Below are 17,831 nucleotides of genomic sequence, written 5' to 3'. Positions count from 1 at the left end.
CTGACTATAACCTGAGACGCATATGATCTTTCTGAATTCTACTCTAAATACAATTCACAACAAGGCCTTGCATTTCTATACAGCTTTCTCCATCAGCTTTAATTCTGCATTTTAACTATTTCTTTATAATTCTGGGGTTTAACATAGCATCAAATAAACGTCTACCTTTTTAAAAAGGTGTCACTGGAGAACACTCTTTTGAAAATTAAAGTTTATTAAAAATCCAACAAAGGTACCTCTTCATGTGTATTTTACCACTGGCAGAATCCTAGAAATTAAAGACAGAAAAGTCCTGTTATGTGATCTTATTCAATCCATCTGCCAACACGGTATTGCTTTCTTCAATACTCCTGAGCTTTGTTAAATGATTTGGATTAAACCCATCCAATTATTGAAAACCATATCTTACTATTAAATCAGAATATGTGATGGTGGATCCTTGGGTCTATTTAGTAACATTAAAATGTGAATCTAAAATAGCTCCACAAACATCAGTGAAGCTGCATGGATTTATGTTTGTAGTAATTGAGATCAAACTCTGGCTTGCTGGGCTAAATTCAGCAGTGACTTAAATAGTGATGCAAAAGTTGCATGTGTGGTGTAAATTGATTGTAAATGTGTAAGTGGCAAAAGTGTCACTTGCACAAAATGCCAGATCTGTGTACGTGTAAAATGAGTAACTTACATTTGAGGATGTGGAAGTTGCTGTGTAGCAGGAAAAGTAACAACCTGAGGGTATAACAACATTGGAGAGGCCTTCATTCTGCCAGAGGGATGCTTTTTCTGTGACACTTCTCTTCAGTCCCCTTTGCACGTAAGTTACTCATTTTGCACATCCAAGTTAGTATAAATGACACTATTTTATTGCTTACACCCAAATTCTGTATGTCACTGCCAAATGTGGCCTGTTACCTACTTGCAGGTTACTTGGGTATCATCAGTAATTGGTGTCTAGTTTTACTAATACTAGAACTATGGTGATGTGGTTGATACCAAACTTCCCTTGGGGCCAAGGTCAATGAAGCACTTGTCATTCCTGTGAAACAGGTCATGGAAGGCAGTTCCATTTTCAGGAGATGCAGAGAGCCAGGAGGGTTCTTGGTCTCCAAAACTGTAGCCCACCTACTCCCCCTAAAATGATGATGTTGCAAGTAACATTTGCAGTAGGAAACTCTTGGAGTTTCTTCTCTTCTCCAGCCCCTTCTTGTGGGCGTTTCTCATAATATGGAAAATCTGATCCAGATTACATAGACTAAATTATATAAAGTAGTGCTACCTACCAAAAGGATAGTCAGTTATTAAAATATAAATCCAATAAGTGAGAGGAGAGAACAAAGTGAAAGAGAATAAGGAAAAATACTGACAAACTGCACTTCTGGTCACACAACTGCATAACCACCACCCCTGGGTCAATGAAAACAAGATGGAGGAAGGGAACCTCTATATAATTCTTAGCATGAGTTCTGCTTTCCAGATCATATATTAAACTTTCACAATAAACTGCAAATTCTGCTACTTGCATGTAGCATGATTATGGGGGACACCATTTTCCAAAGTTTAGTAATGAAGGAGACAGTTAACTCACAACTAAGTTATTGCTAGCTGTCTCAGTGGCAATTAGAACTACACTGTAATGGCCACAAATCATTAATAATACTCACTTTACGGTCCAGACTATATTCGGGTCCTTCAGCTGAGAGAAAATACCAATAACTCATTGCCAAAATGTGCTACAATTTCAGGGAGCTGGCACATGATATGGAGACAGCATAATAATCACTCCACATAATTGAGATCAGAATCTGGCCCAATGTCTCTCCCTCAGCCGCCCCCTCAGAATCACTTGTGATAAGCCTTGTATGATAACGCTTAGATAGTGTCTAATTCTAAAAGAGGCTGACTTTAATTTCAGAAGCTGAATCCCTGATTTGCTTGCCAACCACTGTGGCATTGCTCTGTTATTCCATTGCTCATGTTTCATAATCTCATCATGTTCTTGCTAAACATTTTAAAGCAACATAAGAACTAGGTTTCAATATTTTTAAAACCCAGAGTTCCACTGGAAGGGGGGGTAGGGAGGAAAAGCAAGTGGAAGAAGAAACAAGCCAGAGAAAACACAAGACAGATTTTTTAAATAAACTTATATCCTCTCTGTTTACACTGTGCATTCAGAAACAGCACAGAGGAAACTTTACATCTGCTGTACCTGAATGTTTGATTTTGGAGAGATTAGTTGTAGGATGTGTGTGTCAAACACAATGAAGAGTAAATAGGAATGCTATAGCTGTGACTGACATAAATACTTTGACAATTTATTATTTGTGAAATCCCTGGCTTCTGAACTGAGATGTTAGACTGGTAGTGAGCAAAGAATGTGAAATATCCTGTGCTTACCACTGACCACTTCAGCTGGAGAAACCTGTTTGTTTTTTCAAAAGACGTGTGACATAACTGAGCTACTGCAGAAAATTCAGAATGTTTACATTTATATTCATGTGGTATGGCAGAGAAAGGGAAACATCATGACTGTGGCCTTTCCCCAACTGTTACACCAGTGCTGTTACACGCTTATCAGTCCCAAGCCTTAGATGAGCTGGATAAATTTCATTCCCTCTGTCCATCTGGGATGGCAGTTCTGCTGGCACTTTTCAGCAGGATAAGGAATAACTCTGGTGTCTAGATATTTCTATCAAAATCTACTGAACTGGCTTATAAAAATGGAAAGTAAATTATCTTACCCTTCTGAGGAATGGAATAGAATACTAAGTAGCTGATGCATTCATTATCCCAGACAGAATTGGAAAAGTGACAGAATAATGGGGAAAGGGCACACAGGTCTACTGTGATGTATATTAGAGATGTTTCGGATCTTATTATTCATGCCCTGTGGTTGGCAGACTACTTAAATCAGGCAAAGAGAGCATTACACTAAAGGCAACATTGAATCAGCACCACAGGTAGCGTTCAGTCAGTGGTTCTCTGCAGGACTGGGGAGAAAAAATCCTGTGTATAACACATGATTGGCAAGGCAGAAATAGAATGCTGAAACAGAGTCAGCCTGGCTGTCATGAGCTTTGTCCCAGCATATAACCTTACAGGAGTTACACATGGAAACATAGTGAAGAATCACATAATTCTTTGCAGTACTAACGATATATATATTTCTAAAATCAACTTCTAAAGGCTTTTCAAATGTTCTAGAAACATTACCATACACGTACTTTAACTCTCTGAACTAGCAGCAAGAATGCTGTGACCTAAACTTGCATTTCATCACTAGATTCAACCACCTCTTTCAGAAGATTAGATATAACATCTAAAGAACAGCAAGGGCATACATAATACTGTGTACACTTTTCTAAAAGTGTACACAGGGAGAATTTTAGGGTTGTTCTCCCTCAAAGGTTGGGTCTCCAAAATCCTCCCGGCTTTTGAAGCCATTTAACTGAATGTGACAGAAATAATGTATTGTCTAAGATTGAGAGAGGACATACACCAATCCCATAACTAGATACCCACAGACCTTCAAAGCAATGATAAAGGTGATGTGTGCTGAAAAGTATGTAGTTCACCTGCTGGGTTTAAATATCCTTGCACCAAAATGAAGAGAGTGTTTTCAGATAAAACATTTTATCAACAAATGCCAATTTGTGAAACCCAAAACTTTTTGTGGAAATGGAAAGGTTTTGGAAAAAAAAAAAAAAAAAGTTGGGAAGGTTTCTCAGATCCAGGATGTAATTCCTGGTCAAAACAGGAAGGAGAGAGAGTGACCCCTAGGTACCCAATAACCCAGTGGTAAGGTTGTTCCCATGAGATATGGAAGAGACAGGGTCAAGTCCCTATTCTGCCTCATTTGGAGCAGGGACTTGAATGTATGTGTCTCACACAGAGAGTTTTGTTCTGCACCAAAACAAAAACAAAAGAAACCTCCCAATTTTTCATGCAATGAAATCCTTGTTTTCCTAGTTAGGAGTAAACTTTAGTCCTTCATATCTGCTTTCCAAGACCATGCGGAATAGCTCTGTATATTCACAGAAGATGTGTTCCAACTGGAAAGCCACCCAAACTCACAGGAAGTACACTGTGAAGGCAGACTGCTCCTCAGCACCTCTCTATGCCACAGTGATTGTGCTACGGACGTTCTGTGGGAACCCCCAGAGAGGGGGTGAACTACAGAAGAAGCAGTGAAATTAGCCCAACTTTCCCTTGAACTGGTGGCAGAATTTTAACAAGACATTCCTATAAGACCCCAAGTGTCTCTTCTAGCATGTTGCCGCTCTCCCTACCTCCACCTGTGTAGGAAAACATCTATACAGAGAAGCTTCAGTGGTGTCTGGTAACAAGGGGAGCATAATTATATGGCTCCCAATACCGTAATATCTGAACTCCCCACAGTCTAATCTATTTATCCTCACAACACCCTGGGGAGTTAGGGAACTTCTTTATTCCCCTTTTCACAGACTGGGAACTGAGGCACAGAGACGCTAAGCATCACAAGAAGACTGGTGGAGCAAGAAGTTAAACTTGGTACTCCTGAGTCGTAGGGTAGCGCCCTAAGCACTGGAGCATCCTGCCTCCCTGCTGTTCCCAGCTAAGAACAACATGCCCTCCCTTTTGGCAAACGTTGGTATCCACCAAACCAGAGGCATATCCACCATCATGAAGTCCTTCATTCTTAATTTCCTCCTGTTGTGGGGAACAGAGACTATTTCAAACATTTGGCAGTTACTGATTTATTGTTAACCAATTAACCAAAAAGCGTCATAGATTTTAAGATGATTGTGATCAACTAGTTAGTACTGCACTATATCCTGGTCTTTTACTTGCTCCTGCAATGGAACCTCAGGGGCAGCCCCCGCAGCAACAGCAGCTAGTATTCCTATTACTCCTGAGGCCCCCAGTGGCACAGATCCATTAATTAGCAGTTTGACTTTAAGCAAGGTTGATATAGTTTCTAATTATTAGATCCATATAATCAGCGGAGGATGAAGGCCATTGCTGACCACTGTCAGCTGTACCATTAAAACAAACAAACAAAAAAAAAACAAAAAAAACCCCAAACCAAGACCATAATAGCATGTTGCCTGCTTTCAGATATCTGGAAGCTATGGATATTTTTAGATCCAATGCCAGTTCTGTTTGGTTTGTATTGTTAAGTTACTCTTTTGCTGTGTCATTGTCCATAAAGTTTTTGTGTTTGCATGTAATAAAAAAGACAGTGCTGGTTCTGGGCAGTTAAGTAAGTCAGAGAGATTTATGGTTCGGAATTTCATTTTAAACACTCCTGGGGGTTGAAACTGTCCTAACAGATAAGCTTCCAAGAGCTATTTAAAATCTATTTACAGAATGTTTGGAGGGAGAAAGAATGTGGGCTGATATGTTTCAGGCACTGTGAGATGCTGGTAGTGAAAGGTTATCTACTGGATCTTCTGTTTCTGTTCATCTGCATTCCTAATAACCGCAGTAGTGTTCCCTCTCCCCTAATATGAATCTACAAAGCATGGAATGTTCCCACACGGGTAAGATCCAAAGGCAGCAGCTCCTTTATGACGATTGCTGCAGAATACTGTATGTATTAATAAGGAAGGGCTACTTTTGATGGAGCGATTGAGTGAACTAGCCTCTTTGTCTCTCCACCCAGAGGGAATTTCTTCTCCTGTCAGAGAAGGTATGGCTTCATTTAAAATTCCTATGCCTTTTGGGTATGGAGGAGAGAGCCACCAAAAGTCTCCCTATAAATTTCCTGCTGCTACCTCAGGAAGGAGAAAAGGCTTCCACTGGCCACATCTTCCCTCTTATCCTGTTGGCATAGAAGGCCCATCTCACTTGTAATTTGTTTGTTTTTGTATTGATTCATGTGGTATTTTTGTGCATTGCTACAGAAATGAAGGTATAAAACATGTAATACATGTAGACAAAATAAAATAAATATTCAGGACCATATTGTACCATCATTTTTTAAGCAGAACTACAATGAAATCAGTAAAGAGTTTCCCTTCATAACTGATGGTATAAAATGTCCCATGCTAATTAATATTCAAATGAAAGATTTGAGTTCAGTTTATTGTACATCCATTTTTGCCATTACAAGACACCATGAAAAGACAAACCATTTAAAATCAATATTTAAAAACAGAAAGGCTGCTTTGGTAGGGGTGTGTGTGTGGTGGTTGTTTTTGTTTGTTTTTTTTTAATTATCTAATTCTTAGGACAGTGATTTCCAGCCAGTGCCTAACAGTACATGTCCTTCCATGTTTTGGGAGTAGGTCTCTGATCCTGGGGTCTCAAAAGGGCACAAATGAATACCAGACATCAGTCCAGTTCCAAGATCAACTCAAATCGTTGCTTTGTTTCGGGGCTGCAACAGCGCCAAACAGGCTGTTCCAGCAGACCAGGCTGCCGGGAGCACATCAGCATTCTAGCCACACCACCTTCACCCTAAAAGTCCAGCTCCTGCTCTCTGTCTTAATGGTAATATGCTTGTGCGCTGAGTGCTGGGTGCTGGTGCTCTGCCCACCTTCCATTCAGTTATGAGTTTTGGAAGAGCCTAAGTTCCAATACAGATGACAGCTCAAAAAAGAGATGGGGGAAATAGTGGGCAGTGGGTGGTGCACCTGGGGACCTAGTATGGCAAACTGATACAGTGGCTCAAAAAAGTTGGCAACCACTAGTTTAGAGAATGAATTCAGTGGGAGAAGGATTAATGGCAAAACTCCTATTGACTTAAATAAAGCAAAGGATGGCCCTTATTGTACATAGCCTGTACTGTACAGGTAGGATTCAGTCTATACTTGATGTACTGATGTTAAAACTTACTTTGTTTTCATTTCCTTTGACTTTAGGCTGAGTTTGCTGAGTGGCTGGGTCTGGTGCACTACATGGAAGTTCTGATGATGATCACAAGTATAGAGTATACTGCACCAATATCAGATGAAAATGTGACTGTCACTGACACAAAATTTAACAATGTTCCAGTCCGTTTGTATGTACCCAGGAAGCAATCCAGTGGGTTGAAAAGGGCAGTGATTTACATTCATGGTGGAGGCTGGTGTGTAGGAGGCTCAGGTAAGTCCAAGGACCTCTTCTTTTCACTAACAAGAGTCTTGTACAAAAGGTCTCACCTACTGTTGTAAGGTGTTAGTTTTTTGTATACGATATTGCCTTCTAGTCACTGGCCCACAAAAATGATAAGGGACCTGCTACTAATCACAGTTGTAATAGCTCGCTTGTAGCTCAGGTGACACAGGTCAATGTCTTTTGAGGAGAAGAATAAAGGTTCTAGTTCCACATTCCTGTGTATATGATCACATAAATCTTATCTGCAGCACATGGATTTGTTACACTAAAAAACAGGAGAAAGGAGCAAGAATGGGAATAGCCAGGCCCCTCATAAGGGAGAAGAGCATCTAAATGGGGAAGTCAGGTGCCTCCCAAAGAAGGAAATCCTTATGAAAGGCTGACCCACAGATGGGACAGTGCTCATGGTGGAGCCTCATGGGGAGGGAGAAGTGTCCATCACAAGGGAGGGACTGAGTTTCTCTCGGGTTAACTGTGAGTGATGGGTCAGTGTTCATGGGAATGGGCTGAGTGCAGAGGAGAGAAGTGTCCTGGAGTCATCGGGATCTCACAGGGGAAAGCGCAGAGACAACGCAAGGGAAAGGAATGGGAGGTAGAGAGGAGCTCTGGCTACCAGATGCTTCTCCACATGATTCTGCTGTCTCCAGAGGAGGAGAGGGAAAGCAACCACCATCCTCTCTGACAACCTAGAGGGCAATCTGGTATCTTTTGCCACCTAAATTGTATTTTGATTGGCCCAGATCCTAAGATTCCCCATGCCTTTTAAGAATGACCATAGAGAGAAAATGGGAAGAAATCAAATGGTGCAATGCAGAGGTTGTTAGGCCCTTATGATTACTTTACATCTTCTGATAGAAGGTACATATTCAGAATGCCAGAATTAGGAAGCATACCTAACAAGTGAATGTGTAGTATATATTGGAGGGTCCCCTTTTCCTCACGAGAAGACAGAGTTATGCATTAACTTATATGTTACGTTTCTTTCACCACTGAGGGTGATTTTAGTACTCTGCGTGTAGGAAAGGCCTGAATTAAGAGATCATTTTCAGAAATTAGAGCAAGAGCCCTGTCTGTCTTGTGTTTTCACTGGCAGGGAAAATGTGTTACAAAAAAAAGAGAAAATAAGTTGTTACTGCACTCGCTTCTTCAGGTACCACTGCATTAATTGTATTTCTCCATGTCCGTCATGGTTCCCCTGGGGTGCTATGTTATATAAATAAGTCCAAACCACATGTGTAATTTAAAAGGGTCTCTTCCATTTAGGGAAATCTTTTCCTATCAGTTCGGCATTTCTGATGCTGTGCATTCTCCTGGAAGAAGGAAAAGTAGATCTCTTTTGTTTCAGTTTGCTATTGGAGACTATCTCTCTGCTTGTTTTTGCTTAGTCTTCTTCCACATTACTTCCAACAAGGCATTTTAAAATGTTTTAATTTTTTGTGCTGTGCGTTTGCTAGTATTATTTAATTGGAATGATTTCTCTTGTCTCTCACACTCACACCCAGTCATGTTTTCCCTCATCGCAAACATTGTCTGCTTCTTCTTAATGTACTTTATAATCATTTATTACAGTCATTAAATTACCATTTTAGGATGAGCAGCCAAACTGGCATCACAAACAAAAGCATCTATGGCTTAAATTCCTAATGATCACTAAATAGCTTACCTTGCATTGCTCCCTATGTACTAGGGAGGGTGGTTGCTAGTCTGCCAGAGACTTAGACAAATTTCTCATCTCTAACACACATGCAACCCCTTTAATTTCAGCATGGTTGCACACATGTGACTGAGAGATAAATCTGCTCCTCCTTGGTGTAATTTTCATTCCTTTTTTGTCTGTCATAAAATCCAAGCTTTCATGAGTTTAAATAATACATTGCTCTTTCATGGATGTCTTCTTGGATAGTGTTCAAGCAACAGTTGAATCATTTGTTTACTTTGTGCTTCTCGATAAAGTTGATTGTACAACAGTTGAATTGCATTGCTGTGAAGGCACTGAACTGTGGAGATTTTGGAAAGAGACCAGAGGACTTCTGCCAAGAGAAATGTGGAGCTGTTTACTTATTTGTGTATAAGTGCAATCAAATATACTTTAAGTGACTTATTTCATTTCAGCCATGGAGCCCTATGACCTCCTGTCAAGATGGACGGCAAACGAGCTAAATGCTGTTGTCATATCAGTCGAGTAAGAGCGATTCTGTTTCTAGACTGAATTAGGGGTTGGGATAAATGATCCTTTGTTTACTATATATTTGTGTTTTGGGGGTGTGTTTTATGTGGTTAACGATAATTACTTGCAAACAAAAACTGCAAAGATTTTAAGAGTGAACACTCTCCTGGTGGTGGTGCATCGGTATTCTTTTGTGAGGGGGGTGGGTAGCTAAACTTCTGCTCTGTACCCTGTGCAAGGATAATCCCTACTTCTCCAGATGTGCCCAGCCCATAGTTATAGGCACTTTCTATTTAGGACAAATCTTCCCTGCAAAAAAGTGAACAGACAAGAGCCAAGTCCTGCAGATCCCTTTCCAAGGAATAGGTGAGGAAGGAAAAGAGCAGCACCTTTCCTGAATGCTTTCCCTTCTCCTTCCAGAGGGCCTGATCCAAAGCAGCTCATTCAAATAGCTGGAAAGACTTGCATGGAATCCACACCTTTATAATGCCATTACAAAGTGAAATTAAATTATGTTGGCTTGTGCAGGGGGGAGGTAGGGTTGCCAATTTGGTAATATTTAAAAACTGGACACTCTCCGACCCCACCTCTTCCACCCCAGGCCCTGCCCCAGTCCACTCCTCTTTTCCCTTCCCCTCATCGCTTGCTGCTTTTCCCCCTCCTACCTGCATGCCCCACTCTCCTCCTGGGTCAGGAGAGACACCCCTGCAGAGCCAGGGCTCGGAGCTGCAGCTGCCCAATCCACATAGGAGGCAGCCCCGGCTGAGCAGGGGCAGGTGCGGGTGATGACCCAGTGCCTCCCCACCTCCCTCTCCCACAGTAACCAGACTTTGGGTGTCTGGTCAGTGGAGCTGACTAGACGCTGTCAGGTTCCCTTTTCGACCAGACATTCTGGTTGAAAAGTGGGCACCTGGCCACCCTAGGGTGATGATGGGATAAGCTGATTTTCAATTAGCTCAGTATTTTATTTAGTTGTGTCTTTGTCTATTAAAAAGAATGGGTCCATGTTCAACAGGCATATACAATATGGGGGAAAATCAGCTAAAGTTTGGAAGCCATTTTTTGCACCTTTTAAAAGGCATTTGAAGCTGTTCTGTTTCTCCTTTTTCATTTTTATAACTTTGAAATATACAGTTTGATTTTATTTAGAAAATTGCGACTCCCCATTTTAACCAAGTTCACACCAGGAATAGATTTTTTTATAGCTGAATTCTATATCCTTGAAGCAAGAGATTTATCACAGGAACTCCATTACTAGGGTGTTAGGCATAGTAGAAAAGCCTACACCCAGATCACTCATTTCTGCAGAAAAGTTCATGGGAAGTATTGCAGAGGAAGGAAGTTTCCATGATCTGCTTACTGAATCTCTCCCCACTACACTTGCCAGGCTGGTGCAGGGGAGTGCAACATGGCATTTCCCTCCCCCAAAAAAGACTGCAATGGCAACCCCAAACTTGATTAAACCCCCATGTATTCATGTGAATCTCTAGAAATCTGCAAGCGGCCAGTGCTATCTGTGTGGAGGCCCTGTGCTCTGTAATAGGTCTGACCCAGGCAGTACCCCACCCCTGTTCTTGGCAGTGCACATCCATTATATTTAATGGTATAAGTAAAGCATAAGAATGGACATACCAGATCAGATCAATAACCCATCTAGCTCATTATCCTATCTTCAGACACTGGTCAGTACCAGAGACTTCAGAGGGAATGAACAGAACCGGGCAATTATCACATGATCCATCCTCTGTTGTCCAGTCCCAGCATCTGACAGTCAGAAGCTTAGGGACACCCAGAGCTTGGGTTTCCATCCCTGACTATTTTGGCCAATAGCCATTGATAGATCTATCCTCCATTAACTCATCTAATTCTTTATTGATCCCAGTTGTACTTTTGGCCTTCACAACATTCCCAGCAATGAGTTCCACAGGTTGACTGTCGGTTGTGAAGCAGTACTTCCTTTTGTTTTAAACCTGCTGCCTGTTAATTTCATTGAGTGACTTCTGGTTCTTGTGTGCTGTGAAGGGGTAAATAACACTTTCACTTTCTCCACACCATTCATGACTTTATAAATCTCTTTCATTTCCCTCCTTAGTCCTCTTTTCCAAGCTGAAAAGTCCCAGTCTTTTTAAACTCTCCTCATATGGAAACTGATCCATACCCCTACTAGTTTTTGTTGTCGTTCTCTGTACTCTTTCCAATTCTAATATATCTTTGTTGAGCTGGAGTTACCAGAACTGCATGCAGTATTCAGTGTGTGGGTGTATCATGGCTTTGTATAATGGCCTTATGATATTTTCTGTCCTATTGTCGATCCCGGTCCTAATGGTTCCAAACATTCTGTTTGCTTTTTTGACTGCCTCTGCACATTGAGCAGATGTTTGCAGAGAATTTTCCACAATGACTCCAAGATCTTTCTTGACTGGTAATAGCTAATTCAGACTCCATCATTTTGTATGTATAGTGGGGATTATATTTTCCAATGTGCCTTACTTTGCATTTATCAACATTGAATTTCATCTGTCATTTTGTTTCCCAGTCACCCAGTTTTGTGGGATCCTTTTGTAACTCTTCACCATCTGTTTTGGACATAGGCTGTCATATGTAATTACTTGAGATAGTTATGTAACTATACAATACCAATGCACCCACAGAACCCAAGGCCTGTGCATCTTTTTGAAAAAGATTGCCCATAGGAAATTCATTATTAATTGTCAAACATGGATTTTATTTTCAGATCACCATCCAAATGTTACTATCAGAGAGCCATTTGTAATGCTGAGCAAACCACTGATGACCATGGATGGCCTAATTACAGAAAACCTGCAGTACTGTGTATTAAGCACACAATAATGCAAACAATTGAAGACTACTTCTAGGATTGCCATTGTTTCCATACCCACCTCTTTGCAACAGGAAATTGGCTTGGCACACCAGACTCCACTGTAGTAATTACATTGTCTTGTAAAACTAACATTAAATTAACAGGCACTCCATTAGATTGTTAAAACTCATGTTAATCGCCTTATACTGTGAATCAAGATTTCCCAGGCACCAACCCCAACTGTCAGCCATGGTGATGTGGCTGTTCATCAACCAAGGGATTAAGTTTTCATCCACAAATACCCTATTTTTCTTTTAAAATCCTCTGGATAAGAAATGAAGGGCTGGGACATTAAATTTGAAAGAGAGCAGGAGTAGGGAGAACAACAGCACTGCTCTGATAGGACAGCATTTTACCCTGTGTTCCTGGATGCACTCCAGGGAAAGGATGCAAAGAGGCTTTTTGCTTTTTGCACACCTCTGCATGCAGGTGAGCAGGATTAGAGGAAGCAATAGGAAGGAATGTATCCACCAATGATCTGTCACCCCAAGAGCCACAGCCAGGCAGCTTGAAGGTTTCCACTGTACATATGCTGCAGGCACTCACAAAATTATTTGTGCTGACTGTCTCTTTTAAGATCTGGACTAAGACTCAGTACACAGCCCATTCGACCAGGGCTCTTCTGAGCCATACTATCAATAGGCTGTCTCAGGGACTCACCATGGCACCAGCACCATTCATTCCCCGCCCCCCACCTAATTTCTAAAACGTCTTTAAAAATGTAAAATACTTTGAATAGTGACAATGGAAAATGGTGCCTTCTTACACAACAAATCTGTTCCCTGTGTGTATGTTCAGAGCCCCATCTGCTAACTTTAGTGACTGAAATAAATTTTTTGCTGATTTTTTTTTTTTTTTGCCTTCTGGGCCACAGTCTGGCAATAAATACAGTCTCCTCACCCAACTACTTGAACATAATGCATCCCTGCCCAGGACCTAGCCTGTCCTTCTGGTGTCTTCAGTGATGGACAAGTAGAGTGTTTCACAGTATTTTATGCATTTGGCTAGTTGTCTACTTGGGACAGAGTTGTGCTTTAACTCCCAATAGTGGCTTCATCATTCATGAACTTTGTTTAAATCAGTAATCACCCAGAGGTGATGGGATTTTTCTCCATGTTTTCTGTAGCAGCACAATGATTGTAATGAGTGATATATGCTGATATGCAATTATTTTCATTACACAGATCTGTAGAACAGTAACAATGCAATGAATACATTTACATAGCATTAGAATGGTCTCAAAATATGCGGGGGGGGGGAATTTCTTTAATCACAATAACACCAAACCAATCATATTTAGTAGTACTTCTTACCACAACCCCTGGAACAGAGAGAACATGATCGAAGTGAAACAAATCATTGTATATATTGTAGTCAGCTGGTAATTGCATAACAATGGAAGTTCATGGCTAATTTTGAATACATTAGGGCAATAACTACCAGGACCAGGATTTGTTTATATCTTCAGTGGAATGGAAGGAGAGAAAAGCCCCACTGGCAAAATATTGCCATTTCAACTAACTCTGATGAAAACTTCATAGATTCATAGAATCTCAGGATTGGAAGGGACCTCAGGAGGTCATCTAGTCCAACCCCCTGCTCAAAGCAGGACCAATCCCCAATTTTTGCCCCAGATCCCTCAATGGCCCCCTCAAGGACTGAACTCACAACTCTGGGTTTAGCAGGCCAATGCTCAAACCACTGAGCTCTACACGTGACCCCCAACGAACAAATTTCAACCTTTTAGTGTCAGGTTGAAAAAAAAAATAGGTGGAAATGGTAAAATTTTGCTACTGGAATAATTGTGTGAATTTTTATGAAGATTAGCATCTTTAAAACGTGTTTGTTTTGCCAAGCAGCTCCAGCTAGCCCATTTGTTTTTCTTCCCCAAAGGTACAGATTAGCACCTCTGCATCATTTTCCGGTTCAGTTCGAAGACGTGTACGCTGTCGTGAAGTTCTTCCTCCAAACCAGCATTCTCGCACGCTATGGGGTGGACCCAAATCGGGTCTGTGTTTCAGGAGACAGTGCAGGAGGCAACTTAGCTGCAGCAGTGGCACAGCAGGTAGGTTGTTCATATTTTACAGATCTAGAGAGTCGTTCCGCTCATTTTCCTTACCGGGGTAATTGAGCAAAATAGCTCCTAAATTTAAACATCTTAAGTATCTCTGTTCATTAAAGAAAAATATGCCTCCCCATTAGTTTTCATCTCTATTTACGCTGGTGTCGGTGAGAGCTGAATCAGACATAAGTGGGTAGATAGAAAACATCAGTTCTCAGGTTGGTGACTGTGGTTTTTGTATCTCAGATTGAACAACCTGCCTCAGCGCAATTTACTTGAGTTGCTCTTATTAGTGCTGCCACTTGATAACACTATAGCAGTTACAGATAAACCCTGTAGCTGATGTCACAACGTGCTTGGGGGGCGCCTTCCAAAGCTGCATACCCCCGGAGAAAAAAGCTCTACTTAATAATATAATAATTAGTCTCATCTCAAATCGTGCAGCCCTTATTCAGGTGAAACCCCATGTAATGGGGACTTTTTAAAAAAAATTGCAGAATTTGGTCCATTTTGATTAAAGTGCTGCTGCAAAAGGTGATTAAATGTTAGTAACTGGTCAGTATAGTACAGGCTTGTAAGCAGGTTGTTCTGTTTAGTTAAGATATTCTGTACTGAAGTGAAGATGTTACTGCCCTGAGAAGAAATTATTTATATTTTGTAATGTTGCTGCTTTGCTAATCTTCCAAGTTCCTGGTGGTCAGTACAGCCGGGAGAAGGCTAGGATGACATTTAAACAACCATGATGTTGAATTCATTTCATATACTTTCATTTTGTTCTCCATGTGTTAAGGATGCATGAAAGCTCAATTATTAGAGCCCTAAATCTCTCCTCAGATTTAATAAGACAGAGTGGCTAAAGCTTATGTGGTGCAAAATAATTAATGAAGTCTCAAAAGTCTGTGCTTCATAAATCATGGATAGCATTTTTTTACTAGTTAGAAATGCACCAGTGACTTCTAATTAATGCCCTTTAAAGAAGAACATTTTCAGATGTATTATTTTCATTCAGCGCAAGAAAGAATATGGAACTATTTCTTTAATTAGCACTTTACATAGGAAAACCATTAATGTCATTCAAGATATTCTCAGAGCTTTTATACAACAATGTAGTCTTGGGTGACCTTCCTATGAACTTATGCTTTTTATTAATCTGTTTTATTTTGCTTATACTGTAAAATAAACATATTCCGTTTCTTATAGGATCTTCAGTCACTGTCAGGGAACTGAAACTTTTAATTGATTGTGTAAACATTTTAATTTTTACAGCTGCTAGATGACCTGGAAGTTAAAGCTAAACTTAAGATCCAAGCTTTACTTTACCCTGCTCTTCAGACCCTTGATCTGGATTTGCCCTCCTATAAAGAAAATGAGAACAAGCCGATTCTGCCCAAGTCATTGATGGTCAGATTCTGGAGTGAATACTTTACTACTGATGTCTCTCTTAAAGAAGCTATGGCTTCCAATAGACATGTTCCTGCAGAATCAAGCCATTTGTTTAGGTTTGTAAACTGGAGCAATTTGCTGCCTGAAAAGTTTAAAAAGGATCATGTTTATGCCAGCCCCATTTATGGAAGTTCCAGGCTTGGAAAAAAATATCCAGGATTTCTGGATCCAAGGGCAGCACCACTCTTGGCTGATGATACCAAGTTATTTGGCTTACCTGTGACATATATCCTCACGTGTCAACATGATGTCTTGAGGGATGATGGAATCATGTATGTCTCACGACTTAGGAAAGTAGGCATTGAAGTAATACATGACCACATTGAGGATGCAATTCATGGGGCTCTAATGTTTATTACAAGTCCAACTGATTTAGCTCTAGGACATAGAGTAGCAAATAAATATATTGAGTGGTTAAATATGAACTTATAAAGTAAAAGAGGGTATTTAATGCATTTGGCTCTTATTCACTGGGTCTGTATTTGGGAAGAAAAGGGTCCCTGTTGAACATTGTGGATGTGAAAATGCCATACTGAAACTATACATTTCTCTACAATGTTTGGGTTCAGGTTGGCTTCTTGCCTACTCTGGCAGGTGACTTAGGCTGTCTCTAATCTAAGTGCTCTTTCATCACTGGGATAAAAAATCCAAGTACACTCGCCCTTACTGCCATCAGTTACTAGCCTTGAATTTCTCTACACAAGAATACAAGTTCCCCTGCCCCATATCTTTTTTACATCTAACTACCACTCCCCACTCTGCCCCCTTCCTTCCTCTTTCCATTCTATAGGTTCTGCTGCTGACTTATCACAGCAAATCATACTCCCCAAAGTGTCTTTATCTTTCAATACTTCTCTATTACAATCCATGCCTCATAAGCCTGCATGTGTGCTGGCCCATCTTAGTGTCCTTCCCCCGGCCCTTGAATGGATATCAGTGGGATCACTTAACAATAGAATGTTTGTTGTAGCCTATTTAATCTCATCAGTGGTGGTCAGTTCCCATAGTCATCAGTGAGAAACGAGTCTGAGGTACAAGGGAAGGGTGGAGACAAATGGCAGTTCAGGGACCAAATTCCATGGCTGAGGTAAGGAAACAATTTTGTCTAAGCCTGAGAAGCCTTTGTGGCTGGCACTTGTGTGGGTATGTTTCTCCTCTAGGCAGCATTCAAGGAAGCAGTTGAAAACATAACTGAATTTGAATGGCTGTGAATATGACAGCTGTTATAAATATGTAATTAGGTTTTGGTGCCGTTATTAGACTTTGTCTAATCACATTCATTAACTTTTTTGTTTACTGCAAAAATAAAGTGTAATTTAACCGCATTGGATACTGTATCATCAAAACAAATAAAACGCTGAAGATTACAACCTTGCAATAACACCATTTTATGGCTTGTGTTTCTCTTATTACTCATTATATGGTAAGCCTTATGATTTTAAGTTAGCTGAACTTATTCCATTTGTATAGCACATTTTAAAATTTAGGCTTAGACATGATATGGACTCAAACAAGACACAAATCTCAGTCAGTCTATATTGCATGAATAGGCTTTAACACAAACATAAATATTTTGTACATTAAAAATAGTGTCCTAAAGGTTTTGGAATCATGAAAAGTCACAACCCTGAGTTTTTGTTTGTTTGTACATGTGGCATCCATTTGAATATTTATTGATTTTGATGTGCTGGTAACATGCTGTATTTTCTCCCTAAGAAAAACACACGATCTTCAAGAAGTCAACATTTTTACAGCTATGTATAAAAACAGAATGTGTGTGCAATGATTATCATATTTTTCCTTAATTTTTCATTATTGTTATCAAAATTAAACTTGCCTTTGAATCCACCACGATGTACTGTACGTCTTTCAAACTTTGCATTTACAGAAGATTATAAAGAAGCTCACTTTGCATAGATAAAAATAATCAATATAACCAGTTTGGGACAAATCCTATTAGATGATGGACCTCCAGTACTGATTTCAATAGAGTTGTGGTGCTCAGCACCAGGGCTTTGGAGCTGTGCTCCGGCTCCGCTCCCACTCCAGGCAAAAACCTGCAGCTCCACTGCTCTGGAGCTGCTCTATGCTCCAAAGCCCTGCTCAGCACCTCTTAACCATCATGACTCTTGAGGACGCTTATCTCTTCTGAAAGAAAAGTGGTTAAGAAGATTTCCTTTTATCAACAACAAAAAGAAAGT

The 17,831-nt window shown here is 40.4% G+C and overlaps 1 protein-coding gene across 1 annotated transcript in view; it reads left to right on the top strand.

Moving 5' to 3' along the window:
- Positions 1-17,016, top strand: part of LOC140916878 (arylacetamide deacetylase) — a 32,719-nt gene extending 15,703 nt beyond the window's left edge. The window contains exons 2-5 of the mRNA XM_073358768.2: positions 6,843-7,065; positions 9,190-9,259; positions 14,019-14,190; positions 15,454-17,016. Of these exons, the coding sequence (XP_073214869.1) occupies positions 6,843-7,065; positions 9,190-9,259; positions 14,019-14,190; positions 15,454-16,062 (1,074 nt within the window). The 3' untranslated portion in view covers positions 16,063-17,016. The remainder of the gene's footprint in view (positions 1-6,842; positions 7,066-9,189; positions 9,260-14,018; positions 14,191-15,453) is intronic.
- The last annotated feature ends 815 nt before the right edge of the window (positions 17,017-17,831 follow it).

This window comes from Lepidochelys kempii, chromosome 9 (genome assembly GCF_965140285.1).
Source record: "Lepidochelys kempii isolate rLepKem1 chromosome 9, rLepKem1.hap1, whole genome shotgun sequence".
NCBI lineage: Eukaryota > Metazoa > Chordata > Testudines > Cheloniidae > Lepidochelys > Lepidochelys kempii.
The sequence above is the reverse complement of the archived record's forward strand: the minus strand, read 5'-3'. Positions and strand labels throughout refer to the sequence as shown.